Here is a 27709-nt window from a genome sequence, read left to right as displayed (position 1 = left end):
GTTCTTGTAGCTCTTTTTGAAGTTCTTTACGAGTCCCCAGTGACTGCTGAACTCTAAGGAAATCTGAGAGCTCTTTTAGACCTGCTTCAGTAAAATACTTGGCAAAATGGTCCACATTCTGCCGGTTGGCTGGAAATAGTTCCTAAAAAAGACAGGAATGCTCTCTATTAAATAAATAACCAATTTTTACTCTTGACAGAATGGAAAGAGTACTTTAAAAGAATGAACAGTGGAAATCGCCTGGCACTGCATTAAAAAAAGAAATAATAAAAAAATCACTGCTTGTATTAACATTGGAAAAGCCAATATTTCATTCATAATGTTCTGTTTCGATATTGTGGAGGGAAAAATTATCATCAGTTATAAAAAAACCTAACACCCTCTCCACATAAAGTGCATGTACTTAAGAACAGCTGTCAGCTTAAGATGTTGCTCAAAACAGTCCTCAGAGAAACTATACCTCTTCCAGATTCCAAGTGTCTTCCAAGGGGAAGTATAAAGGAATAGATGGTAAAGCCATTATATTCAAAGCACATTTACTATGCCCTCCCAGTGCATCCATATCTGTACCCCTTAAGAAATATACATTTAGCAACACGTGTGTGGCCCAGGCACCCTGGCCTGATGTTCCTGCTGTGCTGAGCAATGATTACCACTAATGCATCATTTAACAAAAACCACAAAATCCAGTTTGTACTGTTAAACTTCACTCCTGTAGGCATTTCTAATTCAAAGGCACTGTCAATCTATCATTTATAGAAGTCCAGGTTCTTAGATAAGTTAAAATTATTCCTAAAAATTGCTACAGCAAATGCCCCATATTGGCAAGAAATCAATGGCATTTGCTTACCATCCAGCTCTTGGTGTCTAACAATGATTTGTGAGATGGATAGCAAGCACATTTTTTTACAAAGAAGCTTAAGACCCTCAATCTGTTTACTTACTGAAAATTAGATTGAGAAGAAACTATTATGAGGGCATGTATGCTAGGCAACATCATCTGATACATTATAGTTCTTTCATATAGGAGCATAATGAGACCCCACAGCTGAAAGCATAAGTCAGTGAAGTTTGAAACAGAAGTAAGATGCAGCTTGCTTTTTCCCCCCAGTAATAAAAAATAAATAAATTTAAAAAATAGCTCCTTTCCCAGATTTATAACAAATTATTTATGATTTGGACTCTTAAAATAAGATACAAATTGAAGAGATGTAGGGGCATAGAAGGTTGCTTCACTTTTGAAAGATTCTTGCCTAATCATAAATTATTGAGGTGCAAACAGGAAATACTGCTGAAATTCTCCCCAGAGGCAGTACTGCACAGGATGCAGGGCATTTGACTGGATTATCACAGCAGCAATCTTTTTGAGGATTAAAAACCCCCCTACTGATCTTCAGAAAGACACTGGGAGAGAAAAGCACATGACACGTACCTCCGGACATTGCTACAAACCCAGAATTCAGGTTTTGAGTCCAAAGGATGAAAGCCTTCCTGCATTGCTCCTACTTGGTCTGCTGTCATTACTGCAGGACCATTTATGCTACCCTGAAAGCTACTGCTGCAGAAAAACAGCTTACTGTGCTTTCAGTATATTATTTAAACACTGTCACTTTGGAAACTTACATTCTAATTATAGCACTTTATAATTTAATATTTACAAAAGTAAAACATTTAAAAAAATAAAAGTCTTCATGCACAGCTGCTGGTGGCGTGTTTTGCTAGCAGTGGTTAGAAAAAACTCCATTTAATTAATTCCCAAGCCACATACATACAGTCTTTCAGAAGGCATTTAACTACAGAAAAAAAATGAGACAGAATGTAAAATCATGTGCTATTTATTGAATATTCCTGAACCTGAATCAAAGCTACAGCCATAACAATATTGCTGTGATTCAAAATATTTAAAAAACGCTAAAAGAGTCTGAGGGGGAGTTAACATGCTTACAGCAAACTACCATCTGCATTTTATGTCCCTTTCCCAAGGAGAGATAAAGATTACTGAAAATATATTGTACTTACTAGTAATCTCTTGTCAAGGTTGGCTTTTCTTAAAGCAGAAGTGACAGAATTGGCATCTTTCTCTGCCATCCATGCTTTAAAAAGCTTTACAGCGAAAGAGGCTGCAATCCCTGGTTGAGGAAAAACACAAAATATGCTTCAGCAATTTTCAACAGGAGTTAGAGATGGCTATGAGAATTACAAGGTTACAAAGTGGTTACAAGAATATGGAATGAAAATGCTCAACACAGAACTGAAATGCTCAGTTTTTGTCTTTAATGCAGCATTAATTCTCTGAAGTATGCTAAACTGAAAATATTTTCATTCTGTATCACAAATCACCATTCAATTGTTCAGAGGTTTCTTTGCAACTATTTTTCCTACCTCCCCAATTTACAAACCAAGTCCAATGCAAGCAAACATTATGCATTAGGAAATGAAGGAACAAAACAATAAGGGATAGTCAGGAATAAGAACTGAAAAAAGGGCTTTTTAGCAAGTCAATACGGTTAAATAAATTTGCAACTTCCAAGTTTTGTACCTTGTCCTCCTAGGAGGCATTTAAAAGGTGGTAAGACAAGGCACAAACACAATTTTAAATAGAAAAATTCCTTCCTTAAGGCACAACTTTTGTGCATTAAACCAAAATCAAACAAACTACCTCTACTGGCTGTAGCTTTCCTAGGGGAGCTAAGAAACCATTATCCCCACACCTCCTATTTCTCTATTTCCTAGAGCAGCAGGGAAAACAACAATTTATTTCCTCTGCTCCAGCTTCTCAGCTGTGGGCAGCCAGTACAGGGAACTCAAAGAAGCTGAAAGGTCTCAGAGATGGAGACCCAGCTCAACCCTGAGGAAGGTCACCAGTACGCCTGTTATGAATCTCTGTACTACTCCCATATCAACATTTACAGTGCTATTGAGGGTAATAATGATAATAATGTACTGTATTACAGCTGATGGTTGTAATTTTCTGTTTGACCTCTGAACAGTCCTGAACCTCTAAGAACAAGATGGGATCTATTGGTAGGAAGTTGGTTTGTCATTCTTAGCCACTTTCTAGATAGATTTATTTCTAGGATACACTGACTTAATTAATCATCAAAGAAGAACAGATTATTCCCAGAGCAGTGTAAACTTCATTAACATTCACTACAGATCTGGATTGTTCTGACAGTTTTGGCAACCTTATTTCAAGAGCTAAGTCATAAGGCACAATCCTTAGAGAAGTACTATATAGAACCATGGATGCACAATGCCATGCCAAGAGAGGCCTACTACTCTGGGCTTGTTTTACATGTACAGCAGGGCATAATGCAGTGACCGTAAGTTCTGTGGGCTGACTAGTCAAGACTGACAAAGCCTGGTCAACTAACAGGGGACCTAGGTGTAATGTCCACCTGAAATTTCTGAATCTGCAAACACAGTCCACTGCATCTAATGTGAATGGAACTGTTTGGTTTCTGTCACCAAGAATGGTCCCCAGTAGTCATGTCCTAAGCCCTTTTTCAAGCTTTAGCTTAAAACAAAGAAAGTTTTATGTCATTAAAAATATTAGAGGGAGGTTCTTCTAGGGCTTCACTATCCACATGCTTTCAAACTTACTTCTAATTTACAGTCCAAATTTTCATTGGCCAGTTCCAATACTCTATTCATGTGCCCCCAATATCTATTCCCTTAAAAAGCTCTTCTGTTTTTCTGTTTTTTTTCCCTATTTGTAGAAGAAAGCAACTTCAGCCATTCTTTTATTGATTAGCCCTGTTAGCTGCTCTTTTTGCATTTGCACTTTTTTTCGGCATGGGTACATTTAACCCTGATGAGGTTTCACCACTGCCTAGACTCTCCATGTCTCTGCTGAAAACACACTATCCACCCCTCCAAAAACCATTTTTTTCCCACATTTATACATCACAGTAAAAATAATGGCAACACTGGAAAAGGGTAAACCTAAAATGAATTTAGATACGTGTCCTCAAACTTGACAGATCTCCTATCAGCACAATCCATCCTGTCTCCCTTCCAGAATTCTTTGCCAATGTTAAATTGTCATATTGATTAACTCTCCCTTTTTTCCTCATGCATTTTAACCTTAGTAGCAAAGAAAGTATCAAGTTAATTTTTGTATGATCTAACTGTTTTAAGCCTTGATCTTTTTCCTGATTTTCATTTATCTTTGTATCTTCAATTATTCTTCCATAAAAGATTTATTCCAGAAGACTGCTTGAACAATCTTTTCCTCAAATGCTGACATACAGGTACCTCTTTAGTATATATAAACCAAGAACCAAAAGTATATGTAAGCTTTTGACAAAAGGACTCTTATAAATCCAAGCTCATAATGCAAAAGGAATTTGTTCTAGGATTTGTACATAAAAACTGTATTCTTAAAATATAACAAATAACAAAGTTTTAAACATTTGAGTTTTCAGATGCCTCTTGTCTTCCCATAACTAGAAACAGACTTTGATTTAAAAATATTCCAGGCCATCACCCTAGACATAGATAAGTGCTTTTGTTTGAACTTTCTCCTAGTTTAAGTCTGATTCCAAAAGCTGTGGATGATGAGTGAGCAAAGCTGCAGCTGTGGCTTTTCTTTCTGCAGCATTTAGAAAACAAATGCAATGGTTAGCATTCTGAAAATAAGAACATGAAGTCAGAACACTTTTTTTTTTTAATAGAAGTTAGAATACATCTTAGCTAATATATAGCTCTTTAACAAAGCCAAAAAGATTCCATGAAAACTGTTCAACATTAAAAGTGCAATTATTTCAGGTAGTCGGTAACCGGCAGAGAAAGACACTGTTGAGCAAGTATTTGGAAAATCAGGACTCCAAGGTAGCTAGCTATAAATAAATATGTAAAAACCCTCAGAAAAAAGGAGAAAAAAAAAGTAATCTGAAATAGGCATTATACCCTAAGATAGAAAAACACAACTACTCATCATACAGGTCCATGGGAAACTGTTTTGAATATTGATCACTACTAGTATGAAGGCAAAATGCAGGTTTGCATATTTCTTTTTTCTTCTGCAACATTCAGTTAGTCTGCATGTGCTCTCTGTCCCATGTCACACTTACATGCAAGAGGTATTTGCAACACTTGAAAAAATGCTAGTAGGCACATATTAGGAATAGATATTAAACTTTATACTTGTATAGTATCACAATAATATATATACTCTATAATTCTGCACACACGTGTATAACTTCCAAAAAACATAAGCTCTTTAGGGTTTGTTTTTGCTTTTTGTTGGTTTTTTTCTTATGTCAAACTGCTTTCATTAGATTTAATGAAGTATGTTGGCTGTTGCTGTCTGTATATGCTTCTGCTTTAAAATAATGATTTCTGTTGTACAGTTACAGGTTTCCCATCTCCAATTAAAGCTAATGTAAGAAAAAAGATCATATTGTAAATTACCTTCTTTGACTATATTGTCAGTGAAGAGGCTTGTTAAAATGGTAGCAGGAAGAGTGCCATTAGCCAACAGGATGCCAGAAAGCATTGCCAGCTTTGTCTGCTCCGTCTCAGTAAAGGCTTTAAGAAACAGCAGAAGCTGTGGGTCAGAAAAGAAAACGAAAAATTAAAGCCACAGGCAACGATAACTGGTAGAGATGAGTTTTAGCAGTTTATTTCTCAAGAACTCCTGCTATAATTAGTAGCAATCACATACAAATCTGACCTGAAGCATGGCAGTACCATTTCACTGATTGCTTATAATTGCATTTTCCATAAAGACACAAGCATGTGGAATGTAGCCTTACTCAAGGAATCAAGGTCTGTCATCTCCAAATACACGTGTAAAAATAGAAGTGCTTTTAAAGGCTTTTGGCCCACAGAAATTAGAGGATCATAGAGCTGCTGATTTCAGCAGGCTAACAGGAGCCTGCCCATGTCCATCTTCAGACTTCGGACTAAGCCCCACAGAGCTGCAGTTCCTTTTCTAGCTTACAAAAGCTATGACTTATGTGAACAATAAAAGGATGAGAAAGTTTCCTGTTTTCCTTTTGGGGAAGAGAGCACAGAACAATTACAACAGATCTTCTATTGGCTAAAAATAAGAAATATAGATTTCAAATTTAGACATTCTTGATAAAGCTGACAAAGGATAGACAAACAGGAACAAAAGCTGCTTTAAGACTTTGCTTATGTACCTCCCAGTACTAATTACAAGAGGAAACAACCAGCTTGAGAAAAAAATTATAAATCTCACAGTCTTAGGTGCTGCAAGATCTGAACTACATTTTTACTCCTTCAAAGTCTAAAACTGGCAATTAAATCTATTTAAAATATCTTAATTTCATATATTAAAATTAATTACTTGAAAGTGTATTGATGAAGTACATTATACACCTTTTCTTCTTCATCACAAATAAAGTTGTGCTAAATGAGATTTTGCCAGTAGCATTACCATTAACAATAATGTTTTCTTAACATGTTGTTAGCAACCACATTGTGGGTAATAGGAAAAAGGAGGGTAGACAGTAAAGGGCAGCTTCATTCATTGCAAAAAAGCTGCTGACTCCATAAGAAGTCAGCTTACTAATTTAGCATCAATATACACATACAAAAAGAAAAAAGACTGCAGACATCCATTTCTGGAATTAGAAAGGAATTCTCATTTCCTTCTTCAACCACCTTCTGCTTCACGACACCCTTTTTCCTTCTCCAAATGAGCAACATACGTAAGCAAATTAGAACAGCTCGTGCTGATGGAAAATTCCCACCCACTTTTCCAATTCAAGGGTATTTCTTAATTAACAAAACCTACCCATACAAAAGGACAGAGTATCAGTCATGTCCCTGCACTTGTTCGTTACCATGGACAGTGAGAGCTGTTCTCCCAGACATCTAATCGGCTTATCATTAACTGTAAAGCTTTCTAAATGCAGTGATATTTTAAAAATCCAGATAACTAAAGAATTAAGCTATTAAAACTCATGCAATATTTTATGAATAGCTCTGCTCTATATCAGTGAACAAACCCAAAAAAACCCTCGTTAATATGGTAGTACTTACATAATAGCATCAGCTTTAAATTATAGCTTACACAAGCCTGAATGATTCAGCCACAGACAAATAATTTGGTTTTTTTTAGAAGGCTTCAGCCAAATGATTGCAACGTGCAGTTTTAGCTTAAAATAAAAATTACGAAACTGTAAAAGCTCAAGATGCCATTTTATTTCAACGAACTGTGACTCATAAGGAAAAAACTGTAAGAAAATTGGGATACAGATCAATGGAATTATTATTTCTAAATATATGGATGAGAAACAAGTGCTGTGCTGTATATTCAAAAGCAGCAGTTAGCTGGCATATATAATGATGCAGGGAAAGGAATTCCAGGGTCACATTTAATGGTAAGACTGAAAACATTTTAAAAAAATTTCAATACATGTCTAGTATATGATGGAGACCTGGAGGTTTCAGGTTTTCTTTATGAAAACTTTGTGATACTGTACTAAAATGAGGCCTGCACAGGAAAAACTCTGAATTAGACCTTTTGCTCTTTACTGTATGTACTGAGACTGTTAAGAGAGGAAATAGCTTTAGATTTTTGTGTAGGCTACTGAACACCACTTCTGCTGCTCTATAAGCAACAGACGAGGATTTTGATTAGAAAGTGATCACACTGACTACTTTAACATGACAGGGAAGATTTTGACATATTTCCTAGGTATAATCTGCATTGGATTTTGTTAGCAATTACTAGATCTTTAACAATTATACCCATTTTTGTCAGATTTAAGTCATGAAACCAACAACAGCAGTAAATTCAGCTGCAATACCAGAACTATGGAATTCAAGGTGGAGAAGGGTTCTAAGAGAAGAACACCCCAACATTTATCAAATCAGTTTTGAGAAATCTGTGTTTGTTGCAATGTTTTGGAAGGTCTGAAATCATGTATCTGTGAAGTTCACAGCCTCCTCCTCTTCCCTTTCCTTTGAAATATACTACTTTTAGCATGAACATGAATTATGTTGTTCTTGAACAGTACCCCACTGCAGTATGTTTTGAGAAGGAACCTCATCTTTTACATGTCTCAGACTATTTTAAATATTGCTGGTGCGAGTATCATAATTTTTATTTTATTAATATTTTTGAAAAGCAGCTCAAATAGACTTAAACATATAATTTTCTGCTGTTCAAGGATATTCTATACTTTAAAGCAATTGTGAAACATGGCCTAATTTAGGAGGAGACTAGGTGATAGGAAGAATCAAAACCTTTAATACCTGCTTAAAAACCATCAAAAAGAACAAAACGTTCAGTTCAAAGCTGTTGTTTCAGATTTTTATAGCTGATTACTTTAAGAGCTCTTCTTTTACCACTGCAATTACAAAGCTCTGCAGGGAAGTCACAAAATGTCCAAGTCACTTCAGAATAGTACCAAACCACCCACAGAAAAGTTCTCCAAGCTGATGCTTGCCTGCTGTTAGCCAGGCACTAGCATTACTGCTTTTGTTACAGATACAGACTGATTCCAGGCATAAAATGTACAGTTCTGGCTCACAATTTTGTATTTTTACCATAGCTAGAACAACTCCCACCTATCTAAGTAGGAGTTCAGAATGCCTCCTAATAAGCACAAGATCAGACCTAATGTGCTGTTCCATGCTATTTTTTACCTCAAAGAAAAAGTCATTTGGGCACAAATTCTGGGCAGATAAGATATGTGCAAGTAAACACACACACAAGACATAAAAAGCATACAAGAAAAACAAGTGCTTCTGCTCTTGAGTTCTAGAAACCTTAATAGAGAAAATTTGGAAATTTTATCCACACAGGTAGTGTGTTGTCTTTTTGTATCTTCGTTATATGTAGTAATCTGTTGCTTTAGCATCTTATGGGTTGATATGGGTAGACAGCACTGAATTGTCAGCAATGGAGACAGGCAGCTAACACAACAAGAGATACTTGCTGACTGATTCTTGCCTTGCATTTAGCTGACCTAATTAATCTCAGTTTACTCCCCATTTGACCTCATAATATTAGTCTCCTCTTATTTTGTAATTCCCAGCTTGATTTAGGATGCTTTCATTAGGAAAATAGGACCACAAACAAAGAACCTCATAACACCGCCCAGTATTTCAGACATCCTCATGTCTCAGTAATATTTACCACTGTTAAGACAAAAAATGTACTTATCTGCATTTTATCCCATTTGATAATAAAAAACCTACATAGAATGCTGCTAAAACATACAAATAAGCTATGTAGATAGCTAAGTACTGCATTCTTCATCCACTGACTTGAACAGAAATACATACATAAGAAAGAACACAAATTTGGAACTGAGAATTCTACTGAAATTATTGCAAGATGTTGTCACAGGTCTATGCCAGTATTGCTGGGCATTGCTCATATGAACTTAAGCTGCCAATATAAAAAAAAAAATGCAGGTGAGCAATGCACTTAAAAATCCTTTTATTCTGTTGAAATTGCTTGAACAAAATAATTTAGATGTAAAAATGTAGATGTATAGTTCAGTTATAGTGGCAATGAAAGAGCAGATGGAAAAAACTTCCCCTCAACCTGGGACCATTATGCAAACCTAGTCTTCTGCTTTGTCATACCAATATCTGACATTAAAATATACAAAAAGCATGTTCCTAAAATTGAGATTAGTAGTCTGCAAGGTGAACACAGCTACTCTGACCACACACTGTCATGGCTACCACGCTTCCAAGGGCTTCAAATAAGTAGCATGGCTCTAGTCACTCTGTACCTCAAATTTTTGCTCTCTTTCAAGCTAGCATACAGCTAAACTTCACATCAGAGGCACTTGTTCCTCAACTGAAGAGTTGAATTATTATATATTAACCATAGTTTCTTGTCACTAAGTGTGCTAAGTGAATTCTTAGAAACTTGGAGGATTCAAAACCAAACAAGTTACAGAAGAGAGAGGAGGCAGCTTGAATTGACATGGCAGTTATATAATATGCTGAATACTCTGAAACTTGCATGCTATGAGTCAGCACTTCTCATATCACTGATTATAGTAATTAACAGCAAGAACATTAGAGTTGTGTGGGCATAGAAGTAAATTTAGTCTTTAAAATGATGCATTGAGCAATCAGAATCAGTTAATACACATGCTGTCCACAAGCACAAAAAGAATGTATGATTTAGAGCCAAATTTATTCAGCCACAAGAGGTGGTGCTGCTCCAGACTTTCTCATTTCACTCTTGCAGAAGTCTTTCTATTGTTTAAATAACATGGAAATGTGGAAACACACTTAAAAATATGGTATTTTAGTCACAGGACAGGTTTTGTCATTACCAACATGCCTGTTAACTTACAGTACAGCACAGTGTTGATTACTTATTCAGGCCATTAGAAAAATATATTTACATCTGTTACTAGGGAATCAAAGTAATCAACATTTTGTTGCAAAATGTTTGCATTTTGTTGTGTTTTTTTTTTTTTTTTCAAAAATTTCTATCCATGTTTCTCCTCTCTCCTTAGAATTTAGTATGACAAAACAGTATCCACAAATATCCACCACAGTCTAACAGGCAAGTCCTGAATCCTCTGCCAGTGGTGATGACTTTCTCTTGGACATATCTATGACTCCAACTACAAAAACCTGTCTTTAGTAATCATTCCACAATGCAACAGTATTTTAATATTCATACATCAAGTGACATTCTGCACAGCAGATTTGCATTTATTCCATGAAAAAACCACAGAGGGCTGTTCTATGAACAGGATAGTAACACTACTTCTCATGAAGAACTATAACCCAAAGCATATCGAAGTACCAAAGAGTTGGACATAAGAAGATGTGTTTGGTCAAACCATACAAAGGAAGCATGAATTAAAAATTACTCTACATCATGTGCTGTCAGCAGCATTCACACAGAGCTAAATTTGCAGACAAAGATGCCACCTGTATATTTCACTCTTTTCCAGCAGAGGTAAATAAAATACATAATAGTCCCAAATTATACATTTACATTACTTTTATATACATATAATATACAATTATATTAGACAAAAAATTCATGCTCAAGAGGAGATTGCCACCAACATTACCTTTTTTATTTCATCTTCGAATGCTTTCTCCAGATACTTGTATCTCCTGATAAGTTTATTGAAGACCTGAAGATAAACACAGATTAACTCAAATTTAACTATTGTAGCCATCCTTTGCCTTTAGAAAAAGGCAAAGTGAAACAAGACTGCCACTACTGAATCCATAAAGAATATTTTTGACTAATCCATGGTAAGACAAATGTTCCTTTTTATCCTCTCCACAGCAGCAAAGAAAAAGTAGGAAGCACTGCTAGCTTCTCACACTCATATACCACTGCCCAGTTTACCTTTAGACACTGCCCCCAGAAAATAAGCAGCCAGCAAAACAATACTTCTGTAGTTGTCTCCTGCATTTTCTGTCACGAAACACCTGTCTCTATTAGTTTGTTCACAAATGGGAAAATACAAGTTTTGCAATTCTTGCTTCATAGAGCAACGTTTGAATCAAATCTACTGCAGCTTGAAAGCCTTTTGTATTTTCCAAAATTGTATTCCTACTCCACTTTTCACCCTATTCAGTGATCAAAAGCAGGGAAAAGGAGGAGAAGAAGGTTAGCTATTCCACTGCTAATGCAGCTCTCTGGGGAAGCTGTCAGGTGTAAACTGATGGAGTAAGACAGCCAGGTAGCACTGCTGGGCATCTTCAGTAGATGCAGGATCTCTGTTAAATCCACTAACACAAATGCTTAGGACAAAATACGCTACTGTGAGGAAAAGAGGAAAAACATTTGACAAAGCTTTTAAAACAAGTATGTTCTTGGAAACACCTGTTCTTCAGTTTTCACCATTTGTTTCCAATTACGTGACCATAGATTATGAAAGCAGAAGCAGCACAGATGCAGGGCACATTCAGATGGAAAAAGGGAAAGACAAGAAATTAAAAAAGTAACTGCACAAAACATACAACTAACTGTCACAAGTAAAAAGGTTCATACAGAGAACAAATAACATTATTGTCAGCCTGGATGGTGGTGGGGAGAGAAATCAAGTTCAGAAAGTTTCAATTCACTTCTCAACACCTTAACAGGGACAGTGGCTTTTATACTTTCACTTACTGTCTCCAGCATCTCCAGCATCAAGATAAATAGGTTAATTTAAAAAAACCACCAGATTTTTGACATATGGGAATTTCAATGGTGTTGCAATGGTACTGCATTTTCATGCAATCATACTTGTACCCAGAATTGCACAGTGGCTTTGCACTTTCAATAGAACCCTTACTGTATTTTCTCAAAGAATTATTATCTTCCATTAAGGAGTTAAGCCATGGTAGCTTCTCTTCAATAATGTTTTAGGCTTCACTGAATTTTTGTGTTAATTTCACACAGGTTATTTGTGCAAACCTTATTCCTGAAAAAAAGAAATTATGTATCACATACATAGGGGAAATGAAAGCTCTTGGTATATATGGCCAATTCCTAACTAGTTATACAACTAAAGGCTGGAGGTGTGAGCTTTCTATTTTTTGTCATTCATATACTTCACATGTTTCTAAAAATATGTTCAATACAAATCTTAGACATCCTATTTTCTTACCTAAAATGTGTAGGTTAGGGCAGGTTACTGGTTAACTGGATTTTCAGGTGCCCTGTAACTAGCCTATTGCAGTCTAGACTGTCTGCAGATGTTCCAGTGTAATCCCTCTTGACACATACAAGGAGAACAGTAATCAGGCATGCCTTAACTGACCTGAGCATAATTTCGGATGGCATCATGATCTTCATCTGCAAAAAATACACAGTGGTTGGTCATCTTGGTCTTGTCATTGTCATCTATGCGTGTGCCTCCAGGAGCTACAAGAAAACAAATCAAAACCAAGAAACAATTTCTCAGTTTAAAGAATGCTCTATAAGGTTTAGTAAGTCTAGTAAGTCTTATGTTAGCATCACTGAGGCAAAAGGCAAGGTTAAAAAGTAGCAAGGGAGAAGGAGGAAAATAGAGAGGACTAGCTTTGTGATGCTGTGGTGGCATCTGACAGAAGAGATAGCTGGCTGATACGCTGCATTTCAGCACAGGACAGAGATCAAGGTCACACTAAGGATTCTTAGCTGGATTTGAGAGCACTGAGTGTGATCAAATAAGTACATGTTGGTGTATATCCTTGCACATATTTTAACTACTACTTTTAACACCATGATAATGTAAATCCTTTCCAAAGAGACAAGTATTAGCACCTTGTTATTAATTTCAGGACTTGGAACATCCTCCTAAACCCTCTAATGCTTACCAGGCTCATGTAATCATTGAAAACGCTGATACAAGATCTTTATCCTAGCTTATTTTGTTGAGAGCTTTCTTTCTGGATATTTCCACTGGCTTTTGATTCCTGCATTACCTCAAGTCTTATAAAAACATCTTTTCTTCTTACATACCAAAAAGCAGGAGCAGGAATCAAACCAGGGTGTCCAGTAAAAAGAGCCAACTTAAACAGAATACAGAGGAAGATGAAAGACATGTTTTTGCCCAAACTGCCACTAATACTGGGGAGGAACATCCCATGAACATCCACAAAGCACATCCTTCACTTGTCCTTGTAGGTAGCCCTTGTTACAACATCTACAATGCAAGCTTTGCAACAGCTAATAACCTGGAGTGCTGTATTATACCTTTTAGTGCTAATAAATTCCTCTGTTTCCCCTAGTTAGTGTCTCTCATTTTGTTTGCTGTTGCATTTATATGCTGTTCCAGCTCAGACTGAAGGCTTCTCAAAGAACTGTCATTGTTTGGTGTATTTGCAGACTGCTTCACACAATCAAGTCCTTCAGTATTACTGCACATTTACATACAGTAAACAATGCTATGATGCAAGATGCAAGAAGTACCTAGATGAGTGAAAGTGTAATAAAGCTTACAATTTCCACTTTTGTAACAGAAGACAGCATCTTAAAAGAAGCAAGGCTGACCATCAAATTATGTATCAGGTACACTGCAGGTTACCTAGCATACTGCCAGCTACCAAAATATCAAAGAGTGTGTCAGCATAGCGCCGATAATCAAGCCGTGAGCCTGCTGCATCCAGAAACTTGGCTATAGCCTCCAGGTCATTCCCAGCTTCATTGAGGCCTTGGACAATTGTATCCCTGAAGACAGTGGGTTCAAATTTCTCCTTTTCATCTGGAAGAGAGATAAAGAAGAAGGAAAAGGAAAGAGAGTGATTTTTTAAACTTTCTGTTAAAATTCCTGTATCAGCCAGCAATTGAAATGACCACAGCACCTAAATGTATTCTTTGCATCCTGGTCAAGGCACCAGAAGTTTGTTTGGCTTTTACTTCACCTGGAAATTTTGCAGTGTTTACTCTCACTTCCCTGTCTTCATCATCTCCCTTAAAACCAAGACACATACAAACATAGGGAAATAAATAATGGGAAGGAAATGCAACTATTGAAATTGCTTTCAAATTTCATACTCTTACTTCTCTCATTGAAGATACTGAGTGCGCAAATTATGTATTGCTAAACATGATAGCAGAGTAAAGGGAATGTGTTATGTGTGCATAATATCACTGTACAAATACTCCACTTTTCTTTAAATAACTATGGTCACATATCAAAAATGTTTTCAAAAAGACAAGTCTTCAGGAAAAGAGGAGATGAATGTACTCATAAAAATAGTTTTTGTGTTACATTTGGGGCCCAGTAACACAGTGTAACCAAGAATTTATTTTTTATCTTCACAATCCTGAGCAGCACTAGAACACAAAAATGTAACTCTCATGTTGCATTTTCTATAGCTGTCCCTGGTTGAACTTGATTAAGCGTGACCCCTAGACAACATCCCTATGTCATGGCCATCCTCCACAACAGATGTAACTGCAACCTCCAGATAAAGTTAGGTAGATTTACCCATACTTCCTGCTGCTTTTTCTTGTAGGCTGTTAACAGCTTACCACAAACACTTGAAGCTTCATAACAAACAAGTCCTGACTTTATATAAGGGCATCTATGACATGCTTGTTACCATCAAAACAACTCTGAACTTCAGAAACAGAACTGTGAGCTGTTCTGTGACATCAAAATAATGAAACTAGTTTGTTATCACTTGCTAACACAAAAGCTGATACAAGTTCTTAAAAAAACCTGCACATACACCAGAACACACACACCAGAAGATAAATCCAGAGATTTTTAGTTACTAAGATGAATGAGGATTGCTAAAATTCCTGTCTAAACATATGCTAATGTACTCCGAGATGTGCCAGCTGCAACTCTTGCAGGCTTTTTGGGAGAAGATATTCTGAACAGTACATATGTTCTCGCTGTAGGTCTCCTTTCCCTGTGACTCATAGTGCAGCTTTTTATCCCAAATATTTACCAACATACCTTATTTTCTCATAGCCTTTCTTCCCCAATTCCTTCCCTCCTGCCACAACAGCCTTAAGGCAATTAGATAACTATTTTAGACACAATGGCTACTTGTATTAGCTGTACTGTTTCAAAAACTGAAATGTTTCTTCTTGTTCCCCTGTGAGTACCTGGGGTGCACTCATTCTACCATCTTCAGGGCATAACTTGCCCATTCTCACCCTCTTCCAAGGCATTCCCTTACCCTGCAACAATTATATATGGAAACCACAAGTAATCCCCCCCACTCAGTCCCAGGCCACAGGAAAGCTTAGTGGACTACTCAACCAATCCTTCCAAGGACCTGGAAGCACACAGCCAACAGCAGCTCCAGGGCTGTCTGTGAAATGCCCAGAAGTACTAGAAAAATGAGCTATTACATTATTTTCCAGACATTCCCTGCTACATCTAACTTTTAGTGGCTTGTTGACCCTATTACCTAGCTCAAAGTGGCTTACTGCCCAATCCCCTGCAGCTAACCTCCTCAGACCAAAGCTGAGGATTACTCAACAGCATGGATACCCACATACTCACTCAGGAAATCACCTGTTCTTGACCTCAGCTTCTCCTGAAGTGATGCACATAATCACAGTGCCAGCCTAGCTTTTCCCCTACCACACTCTCATCATCCAACAAACTACACAATAAGCCCCCTCTCTGGACTGCAAGTGACTTCTTCCAAGGCTTTTGCTTCACCCTAGACCTTGGAAATATCCAGGCTCTCAGACACATTAACTCAAGTTTCAGCTGTGATGAAGATCTGGAAGCAGCTGTTTGAGTAACCATCTCTCATATCTGCAGGGCATGTCCATGGTGGACAAACCAGATAGGGTCAAGTGGAGAAGCTGAATAACAGGCTTTTGCTCTGGGGAAATGCCTTCAGAGAAGCATACTACTGGAATCCCATCTGAGGTATCAGACTAGTTACCAAATGCTCAGTTACAGTTCTCCTCCAACCTGAATTACTAAACACAACCAAAAGCAAGCAACAAACCAACCAACCCAAAATCAAATAAGCCTTTTATTGAAGTAAGTGAAAGCACCTCAGTATGTATATACTTCAAGCAGTTTTATTTGAGCACCAGAAACACAGCTCCATCCATAAACAAGAATCTGAGTATAACGATTCTCTTTTGGATTACCAAATAATTATGTATTATTTGCAGGATAAAAAAGAAAATCCTTGATGACTCATAAACCAGAAAGAAGACAGAGTTCCACCTAAAGAGATGAGTTTAAAAAAATATTCCTATTTTATTTTTTCAACTATATTTTGTCTAGAAATTTAACATGTTCAAATCTAAACTGAAAACTGTTTTATGCTTGGTATCATGGGTACACAGTGCTTAGTACAAACACAAACACCATGATTAGCATTTCTTAGCATTTTAAACAGATTCTTCTCCTGCCTCAGAAATCCTCCTCTCATGTGGAGTACCCTACTCTTTTCTTGTCCCTCACAATCTAAAAATTTACACAGGCAAGAAGAGGTGAATTCATTGCATGAAAAATGTTTTATAATTGTATTGAGACGTTTTCCTACTAAGCTAATGTACTGAAGAGGAATATGCTGATGTAGTACAACAGTGTATGAAGCCATCATCAAGAAGTGACAACAGTATGTTGAGCTGTCAAGTACATAATTATTGAACAAGGACAGTTTCAACCACAAGCTAGAGGAACCAGGTGTAGCTGCAGATGTGATACATACAATAACCAATGCAGCAGTGCTATACAGAGCTTTTCATTTTCATCATTTTCCTAGATCCTTATCTCCTTTCCTTATTTTCTTTCTTTTTTTTCGCTTCTAAGGAAAACACAAAGTACATTTACACACATCTTCTTAAGAATTAATTGTAACTCTTAAACAGAAGGCACACAGCTGTATGCCTGTGGAGGAAAAGTTAGATGCCCTGCTTGGCTTCTGATTTCATGTTGATGGAAAGGTGTTAATATTCGCTTTTTACTAGATCATTTTCTATATTTAGTAGATAATATGTACTTCAGAGATAGATATGCATTTAATTTAATAGATAATATATTTAGTAGAAAATCTTCACTGCTTTGCTTAGCTTCTTTTTATGCTGCCATTTACCTTTTTGCAACAGATTTTATCAAATATTAACTCTATGTTATCTACACTATGGGGACAAACTTGGGTCTCGGGTATTGCCTGCCAGCTTATTTTTAAAAATACACACTGTTTATTCCTGTTAATACTTCAGGAAGCTTTTTGTGCTGTAGGTATTTGTCAGCTGTCTGGATATATATATTTTCCTTACTAACTACTGGCGTTTCTGCTACTCCTACATCCTCCTCTTCCATTTCAGACACAAAGACATTAATCTGCATGCATGGAAATACAATGCAATTAATACAATGCACATCCCACATATTTGTACCATAAGCACAAATCCCAGCCAGATGCCAAATGCTGCTAACCTGCACAAAAAATGCAGTATTCTACCAGTAAAGAGATTAGACAAAGAACTAACCAAACTATTTCATTTGCCTAGATTGCTAAAAACTTGATATGGCATCATCAGATGCCTCCTTACCTCAGAAGGTTTTTCCCTTTACAACAATACAATTTTTCTTCCTTTAAATATTTTTAAAGTTATTTAAATGCCTGGTTTTATATATGCTGGAGGCAACACTTACACTTTTTATTAGGTCAACTGATAGAACTGGAAGGAGTGGGATTTACAAACCCTTCCTTCATAGTCCTCTCTAAAAATACTTTCAATACTAAACACACTTTTCAAAATATTGTCTTCCTTATTTTTGCTCTCTGAAAGCTCAGAAATTGTTCACATTCAGAGATAGCTGCAGCAAGCTGACCAGCGGTAAGAGTTCACGTGGACAATTATTTTACTTAGATGTCTGACTGCCATGTCACACCCCCTTGTTTCCTCAGATGGCAATAGTCATGGGAGCTGTAGAAGAGGAAAAAAGAGTATTGTGGGATACAAATCAACTGGTAAGAACAAGCAGTCATCTCTCAACCAGCTCACTCTCCCCAGCATTTGCTGATTTCAGACCCCTCTTCCTGCCTGCTACAGACAACAGATTAGTCCCTGACTACGCAAATGCCACAGCCAAACCACTGCCACTGCACTCTCTCCTACCTGGGTAAAAATTCATGACTCCCTGATATACTGAATTCAGGATAAAAACACCTAATGGGATCTTCTAGTCTACATCCAAGATATAAGTCTGTCTGACCACTATGATACAAAAAGAAAAATGTATACAAGCAGAAGGGAATAAACATGTTAGGTGCCATTTTTCTTTCTCAAGCCTTCTGCCTTCAGAAAGAAAACAGGTATCTACAATTTTCTAAGTAGAAACCTCAAATATTGGGGGAACCAGGATTCCCCCATATCTGAAGAAGAGAATCTTATGATTTTAGCACATATAGAAGTGTTAGCATGTTAAGATTTTTCTATTAAAATAATTTCATATCCCCAATCCCATTTAAGTAATCTCTCAAAAAAGCCCCCCAAAAAACACCCCCCCAATCTTTCAGACTCCCCCTAAGTCTCTTCCTTCTTCCATGTAGTCAATGAGTATCTAATGCCACTTCCAATCACTGTAAGAGAAATTCCAGAGATAGCATTTAGTTCTAATTCTGTGCCTTTTTAATTATTACTTGTATTAAGTAGTAGCCAAAGACCAAATCCATATTAGGATCCCTTATTCCAAATACCTTGAAAAACATGGACTGAGAAGAAAGCCTTTATGAGAGAGAATGTTTTCTAAGACAATTTTAGCAAATAAATTATTTACCATAATTCAGTGACCTAGACTGAATAATATACTGGATCAGTTCAGCAGTATGCACATCCGATTGCTTTTACTGGTTGATCTGATAGAGGTATTTCTTCAGGGATTGTTAATTTCACTCCTGTAGCTACGTCCATGCTGTTGCTAGTTAATGCAGTGTACAGTTTATACTGTATAATGTTCTGGACCATGTTGATAGAAAGTTAATCCCACTAATTACTGGAGCATCATGACATATAATTACAAGCAATAAAGGTTTCTTTTTTTAATTAGTTCTACCTTCAAATGTTTTATGTGAATCACAGAAAGGACATTTTCTATTCAAGAGATCACACCAGTCAAACTAACTGAGGATGATGTGTGCAAGGGAGGAAAGGCAGGAGAAAGCTGGCACTGCTTTTTAACATGACTGAAAACAAATTATTTTGCAATTCTCATCAAAGCTTCACGATCATCCTAGATCTTAAAACATGCATTCAGCTCTTCAGACTCGTGACAGAATTTGTAATTTTCTGAGGGAGATTATGAACTCTTTTTATTCTCTCTTCACTGAGAAAATGCTCTTATTTACATTTTCTGTCACAAGAAGTTAAGAAGTTAGCTCTTGATCAGAAGCATGAAAGTCGGGATGGAAAAAGTCTGTTGCAAGACAGAAAGGAACACCACATATGTGGGCTATAAGAGTTTGCTACTGCAACAGCAAAAAATCTAAGCCCTCTTTTTACAAAGCAGACTTTTGGTTTTTCCTGAAAAATAATAAAAAATATTTCATATATTTTTGTTCTCTGCCTCAAAGTGTTTGACATTCACCTCAGACACCTAAACCATGACAAATGAACTCTGAGTATAACAAGAGCAAGCACATTAGGATAACACTGGTTGTACAGAATTGCTGGATGATCAGTATAATTAGCACCACTTAGCTTTCTTTAAAAACTGATACAATACATACGGAAAGAGAGAACTGGTCATGTTTATAGAAAATCAGTATTACAAGGAGTAAAATGGAACTTACACATTGGTAATTTTAACAAAAAGAAAAATAAAGTAAAAAATGTAACATAACCTACCCCTCTTCCTAGTTTTGAACCGCTGGCCTGTTAGTACCGGCTTCTGATTCTTATTCATAAAATTTCTGGAGAAAGAGAGAAATACATTTTTACTAAGGTGTTTACAGACAACACTTAACATGAAGGCAAAATAAACATTTCAGTGTAGCAAATCCCGACATGTGCAACGGAAAGAAAGTTCTTGATGTATACTCAAAGAATACTTCACAACGCCTTAAAGATGAAGAGCGCTACAATCCAAGAACAACTTTGATGAGATATGCTTCTCTCAAAACTTGGTATTCTTATAAAAAACCCTGAAGGTTCAAACCTGAGCGGTGATGCAACCTCTGCCTTTACTGCGGCCTGCACAGCTGATGGGGACACTCACAGGCGTCCAAGCTGCTGAGACACAGGACTAAGAACCATCACACACCACCCTTCTGAATAAATGGCTACAGTCTAACCACAAAGACAAGGTTTTAACCAACAAATCCTTCTCAAATGTTTCTCCTAAGCATTACCACATCTTAGGAACTTTTAGTTCCTAAAAATCTGGATGTGTTGTAAAAAATAATAAGAGACAACCAACTTCCCCCCCTCTATCAATTTTATGTATAGTCAGAGTTAAGGACCTACATGCCACATCAAATAAAAAACCATCTGGCTTATATTACTTCAGACCTTAATGGTGAATCTCAGCATGTAACGTAAAACATTTGGGAAGCGATCATACACTATTGCCATTTTATCTAAAGAACTGTTTTTCAGCTTTGGATACAACTAGTTTAATCTGACAAATGCAGCTAAACCAACAACTGCATGCACACAACAGTGAATACAAGTAAGCTTTGCAGCACATGGCAATTGTCAAGAATCATCCTCCTGTAGTGGCAAAAGCAAGTGTCAGTGCTGGGACTTACAGACCATCCTGCAGGTCATTAGGTCATGGTTACAGAATCACAGAACTGTCAGAATTGGAAGGGACCTCTAGCTTCCTGCTAAAGCAGGATCCCCTTCCTACCATGAGCAAAGAGAAACTCAAGCTCTGTGGCTACAAAGATGCCAATTGTACATTACTATCAAACTTAATGCTTTCTCTACCCCTGAAAGTTCATTTAACAACTCTGTTAACAATGCTCTAGCTAGTCAGTATGTTCCCATTCACCAACTGTTGCAGTTGCAGCATCACTAGCTGGCCACTTCTGCATCATTTAAAATTTTTAACTTGGCAAACCACTGCTTTCTACTCTTGGCTTACTACTTATCTGCAGTCAAAAACTGCCCGTGTGCACTGATAATAGACAGTATAGTTCAGAGTCAATACTGGTTTTGCTTTCTGCAAGTCATAAAAAGATGCAACAAGTAGTTAAACTGAAAGGTTTACATCAATCACTGAGATTTAAAGCTACAGTTTTAACCTACCAAGGTGCATTTTAGGACAAGTGCAACACTAAATAGCCTTCTGGATAAACAACTTCCCCATCTTCAAAGAGTTAAAAATGGCAAACCACGGTACCATGGGGTCTTCTAAAGCGCTGTAGGATCCAAGCATCCTCTCACAGCAGAGCTCAAAAAAAAAGTCTCTTTCCCCAGCTTAGCAGCCTTGGTGGCAGAGAAACAGGAGGTGCTTTACAAGTTTATTAGGCAGATAATCTAGCAGTCAACAGGGATAAGCAACAGCCCTGGCCTTTAGCCACTGACCTGCTAGATTTGACATATTTATCTGGTTTGTCTTTCTGACCTTTGGTTATTTGTAAGGCTGAGCTATAAAATATAATATGCACCCAGGTATTTCCAATGCTTTTTATGCTTGCCCCTGATACCTTACCCCTTGCTCCAGGTCTAAAATGCGTTCATTTCAATGACTGCAGAAGGACCCCAAAGAGGTCTGAAAATAAAGTATCAAGCAAGTCACACAGCAGATAAGAATTAATCCTCTTGTCACAGCTCTTGCGGAGCACAAACAGTGACAGGCTGGGATCACCACTGCTCACTTCCACTGCCTTTGGAGACAACGGAAGTAAACGACACCTGCCCCTCAATTGGTACGGTTTCTCAGTGTCTATAAAATATATCAATACATATACCAGATTTCTAGCACTTGACTTCTCCTTAAATTGTGAGAAGAGTTGCATGCACCTGAAGTTTGACTATTGGATTTTAAAACTGTTCCCTGTGAATATGAAATACACCCTGAAAGAGAGCTACGAACAAGATTTTTTAAAAGCATGTAGACTCATCGCTTGTGGGAGATTTTATGACTAGAGGTTCAGTGCAACAAAAGAGAGTCCTGAATAGTTAATTACTAGAAACACAGGATCTGCCTTCTTCTAGATTTAGCTTTAAATGCATTGCACTGTAATCTGCTTGAGTGAGGGTCAGGCTTCATAAGGCACTCCCTCAAGTACTGGTCCAGGGCAAGCAGGAGCACTTCATCAAGAAACTGAAGCACAAGCCTAAGCAAAACCAACCCAGCAATATATCTGACAACCCAGGATCTATCTGTACTACAGATAACAGCAGGTACTGCAAATGAGATTTTAAAGTGCTGTTGCTACCACAAGAGGTGCCTGGAAGATAGTTTAAATTTACACAAGCAAATTCAATGCACTTTTTTGTTGTTGTTGTTTGGGGTTTTTTGTTTGTTTTAAAATCAAGAACACACTAACAACACACAGGTGATGGCAGAAGGTTGTAAATTCAGGGTGGCAGCACTTCCACAGTATATTTGATTGTATTGCAGTGCAGTCTGCCTCTGAGATGTCACAGAATCACAAAATATTAGGGGTTGGAAGGGACCTCTGGAGATCACCTAGTTTAACCCAGCTGCCAAAGAAGGTTCACCTACAGCAGGTTACACAGGAAGGCATTCAGTCAGGTCTTCAATGTGTACAGAGATGGAGACTTCACAACTGCTTTGGGCTGCCTGTTCCCCTGCCCTGCCAACCTCAAAGCAAATAAGTTCCTGCTCACATTTAGATGGAACATCCTATCTACAAATCTGTGCCTGTTACCTCTTGTCCTGTCACTGGGCACCCCTGAAAAAGACTGGCCCCATCCTCCTGACACCCATCCTTTAAGTATGTCATGTAGCTGTAAAGCCTTGAAATCATAAAGACCTCAATTGCATCTGTTCTCTGTTTTGAAAGATATAGGATCTGGGTAGGTAAAGCCAAAAGCAAATTTTGAAATGCCACCTAGAGAAGTCATAATGGTTTCACAGGAGTAAAGATCTTAAGGATGGGTATAGGTAGGAAGGAAATAGAAGAAAATCCAAACCACCAGTCAAACTTATATGTTGCAGCTCAGCATCTCCAGTATGAACTGCCAGCAGGAAAGAGAGCAAGAGATGTGGAAATGATACCTTCTTAGCACAGTCCTTTCACAGGCAGCATGAGGCACACAACCTCCAGACAGGATGATTTTCCATACGAATCTTAGAATGTCTAAGCCTGCTGCTAACTAACTTGTAGCTACAAAATTAATCAGAAATATAAAAAATGCATGACAAAAACAGTTTCCAAAATTCTACTTCCACTCTTGTTAACAACCTTCTAAAAAATAGGTTCATACTTTAAAAATACGCAAGTCATTGAGCTGGTATATTCTCCTGAAACTGCTCGAAGCCCACAGGTTCAGCTTTCTCTACAGCTGCTTCTCATTTACATACTGAAGACCCTAAGACATCTACAGGGACATTAACAGTTGTAGATATCAAGGCATATGATAGAGCAGTTTCTATAATATAACCAATCATTCTCATGCACACAATTAATAAAAACTGGAACAGAATTAATAAAACCAGGATTAATTGGTAAAATTGATTTGTAAAACCATCAACAGATGCAGTAGAAGTTGCATCAAGAAGCTGGAACTCCCTTAATAAGTTAGAAAAATGCATTCTTTTATCCATACCACAGGGAAATTCGTATGATGATTCATTCCTAAATTGTTGAAAGCCTTGGTAAGGCTGAAGTTTCTACAAGCTAAAATACTGAAAACACTTGTTCTTGGAAGCATATTGCTCAAATTGAAAAAAATAAACACTGAAAACCTTTATCCAAACCAGTACTGTTTTTCTAAGCATCATTTTACACTACTTTTAACTGAACTCTCAGAATCATCTGAGATTCTTCAAATGTTACCATGCTCAGGATGAATTCAAGAACAGTTGCTTCACAGCAGCGAAACTTCACTGCCCTAGTTACCAAGAGAGAAATCAGTGCCAGGCAACATCAAAAGAAGTACAGCCATTTAACAGAACTCCCTACCAAGATACAATGATTCTATGTAGGCGAGAGACTAACAATGGCAAGGGAGCCCAGGGAGGCAGGTGGCTCCAACAGGACTGTTCCACAGGATGCTGCTGTGGGGACTTGTACTGATGGTGTTTGATTGACAGGGTGCTGGAGAGAGCTGCTCGAGCACCACCAACACAGCACCACCAGCATTCCCAGGATTTTTTTTTTCCATCTCCTTCCCTTGCAAGAGAGAAGCACTTGTCATGAAGACAAATAAAGTAAAAGCATACATGGAGTTTCTGTGAAAGAAAAAACAAAACCTAAATATCAAGGTCAACCCTTTTCTCTCAAGAAGTAGAATATCCAGTATATTAAAAGGCCTTAATGGGTTCTTTTCACTGAGTCATGTTACTAGGTGGTTCCATCCTCTTATTGTTCCTCTTCTTTCAGCAACAAGCCAAGGAACTCCTTAAAAAAAGCAAATTACCAAACTTGAGCAGCATGGAGGAAGAGCTGCCCTAGTACTTTTGATGGAGAGGAAACATGTCAGCACAGAGCCAGCAGCTGTCTCCGCTCCCTGGGAAGGCAGCAGGCAGCCAAATTATGAGCTAACAAAATCTGTAGATGGAAAACTCATAAATCATTACCAGTACAGCAGAACAGAGCAATGCAAGGGGAAGACAGGACAGAACGGATGCAAAGCAGCCACTGGTTCTCGCCAAATCCTCTTCAGGCTTCCCGCTTTCCACCCGGACACAGAGTCCCTGTGAGGACTCTTGCAGCTCCTCTTTTTCCGCAGGCACTTTCCAACAGCCGGCAAGAGGCAAACAACCACAGTGCACATTGGTCATGCAGCCTGCATGGTGGTTGCTGCAGCCTTCACTGCCACAACAGCCATGAAGCATTTTCTGCTTTAACACAGTTTTCACACTCTCATAACATGAAATCCACCTCGGCTGCTGACATTTCCCAGGTTTGGTCAGTGTGAAGGAAAAGTGCTTGATTTACACATACAAGGCCATAAGATAGCTAGCCCACAACCTGAAGAGTGGTGACAACATTCGCATCTCCTGATAAAGCTCACTTTGATACTGTTGAAAAAATAAGAAAATAAAAATCTTTATTTGCTGCTTCCCAGGGTCCCAAGTGCTGAGGATGGGACCACAGCAGTGCTTAGAAGCCACCACTCTCCTTTGTTGCCCACCTGGGGAGCTGGCAAGACCAAGCCCCTACACTTAGCAAGACACACTGGGTTTTCTTTACACGTTGACTTCTGCTATTTCATCACCATGTTCTGACTCTTGCACTCTGTTCACAAAAGATAGCTTTTTAAAGTTGTGGCTAATAACCTGGAGGTCTGTAACTTCAACCATGGTACAAATCAGCAGGCAAGGCAGCACTGACAGCTGGATCATTTATTTTGCTATTTTGCCCACAGAGGCCACCAGCAGAATTACAACGTTTATGAAACCTTTCTCCCAAGGGTCCCACTCATTACAAACCATAAAGCTGGAGCCAGGCTCTCTCCACATTAAATCCCCTCATTCATTTTATTGCGTAAACAACCTCAATGGCAACATACGGGGACTAAGCAGTAATGCACCGATGTGCAGGGTAAATACAACCAACTGCATGTTTTAATATTACATGAAAAAAGGATATTGCTAATCCATATGTTTATTGCTGAGAAATTTGGTTTCCGTTATGGATTAACTTTGCTTATGACATTACAGTACACAAAGCAACTGGATACTGTCCTTTGATCTCATACTTGGAAGCATGCCCTAGTCACCAGTGGCTATCATATGCAGTATCTTCAGTATTACAGCAGGTTTTTGACACACACTGAACAGCCTCTGTCTCTCAAAAGAGCCTTCCAGAAGCTCTTAAGGCATTTAATATTTTTTTACTTTATTTTTTTAATCACAGGACAGTATTTTTCCCGAGTAAAGTGCAAGTGTACATTCCAATAAATGTACTTGTTCTTTACAAGTATGCCTAGTGGGAGAGAGAAAACAAAGAGATGAAACAAGTGGAACTGGTTTCATTCTGCAGCATTTACAAATACCAAAAGAGAATGAAATTTACCTCACATTAAATTAAAAAAAACAACAACCCAACAACAAAAGAACCCAACAGCGCTCATGCAAGATTCTCCAGCCAGGATTCATGTAACCTGAGTAGTTATCCAGCTGAGAAATAAGTAAACCCAGATAAAAATGAGATGACAAATGCATCAAAATTTGTGCTATGGATCTCATTACCTAACTGCTAAACTGGGATGCACAGGATGATGTTTCTTGCAAAAGAAAGAGATCCAACCCAGTGCACGTTTCACCAGAGTGAAACATGTATCTCTTAGGTGACTAACCAAGAATTTCTACAGAAGCAGCTCAGCTGAATAATAAGTTAAAAACATGACAGCAATCTCCCGTGACCAGAACACTCCAGACGCAATGACCACTGAGGCAATGGACCTGTATGTGTCATAATCAGCAACCATATTGTCCTGGTTTGAGCCAGGATGAAGCAAATTTTTCTTTTTACTGATTTTTTTTTTCCTTCAGTAAAAAGAAAAATTGGCTTCATCCTGGCTCAAACCAGGACACATATGAAAGATGTGCATGAGCCATGGCAGTCAGTGGAAAAAAAAAAAAAAGAGAAAAAATCTTAAATAATTGACAGATAAAAGTAAAAGTCAAGAAAATGAAATCACACACTTGGGTTGACACAAATATTTCTTTTTGGTAATAACACTTATTTCAGCAACTAAGAGGAGAAATTAGATACAATTCTCCAAGGGCAAGGTATGAGTAGAAGCTTTTCTCAGAGTGCTGGGAGGTCTCTTAGGCTGCTGTGCTCCTAACTGGAGTACCCTGAAGATAATGGGAGATGGGGTATTGCTACAGATCAGTTCATACCCAATTAACATTTATCTTAAGGTGAATAGCTAGTCATCCAACTCCTAGTTCACATGCCATGTCAGCAGGCAAATCTCTTAGAAAAAGCAGTAGACAAAAAAAAAAACCAACCTAATTTGGAAAACAAGCAGAAGACCATACTCTTTCAAGGATAACAAGGCTTGTTTGCTTTTTTCCCCCCTATGCAAAACACTACTTTCAATGGACTGCATAGATGTTAGAACAGGATTCTTGAATTCAGAGGGACGTTGGATGTGCTATTTCTCATGAAAAAAATATAACTATCTCAGCAATCACTGTAAGAGATGATGACGCTGCTAAAGGATAAAGGA

The 27709-nt window shown here is 37.7% G+C and overlaps 1 protein-coding gene across 3 annotated transcripts in view; it reads right to left on the bottom strand.

Annotated features, from left to right (window-relative positions):
* BZW2 (basic leucine zipper and W2 domains 2) overlaps positions 1–20295 on the bottom strand; it is a 33456-nt gene extending 13161 nt beyond the window's left edge. For 2 of the 3 annotated variants that reach the window (XM_009994944.1, XM_009994945.1), the window contains exons 1-7: positions 20234–20295; positions 13974–14150; positions 12726–12829; positions 11037–11102; positions 5416–5551; positions 2020–2129; positions 1–142 (exon numbers count right to left, since the gene is read on the bottom strand). The exon at positions 1–142 is cut by the window's left edge and continues 26 nt beyond it. In XM_009994944.1, the coding sequence (XP_009993246.1) occupies positions 1–142; positions 2020–2129; positions 5416–5551; positions 11037–11102; positions 12726–12829; positions 13974–14150; positions 20234–20291 (793 nt within the window). In that variant the 5' untranslated portion in view covers positions 20292–20295. The remainder of the gene's footprint in view (positions 143–2019; positions 2130–5415; positions 5552–11036; positions 11103–12725; positions 12830–13973; positions 14151–20233) is intronic. The other variant, XM_009994943.1, reaches the window with a different exon arrangement.
* Between the last annotated feature and the right edge of the window lie 7414 nt (positions 20296–27709).

This window comes from Chaetura pelagica, unplaced genomic scaffold (genome assembly GCF_000747805.2).
Source record: "Chaetura pelagica isolate M959 unplaced genomic scaffold, ChaPel_1.0 scaffold12, whole genome shotgun sequence".
NCBI classification, from domain to species: Eukaryota; Metazoa; Chordata; class Aves; order Apodiformes; family Apodidae; genus Chaetura; species Chaetura pelagica.
This window is presented reverse-complemented; position numbering and strand designations above follow the sequence as displayed.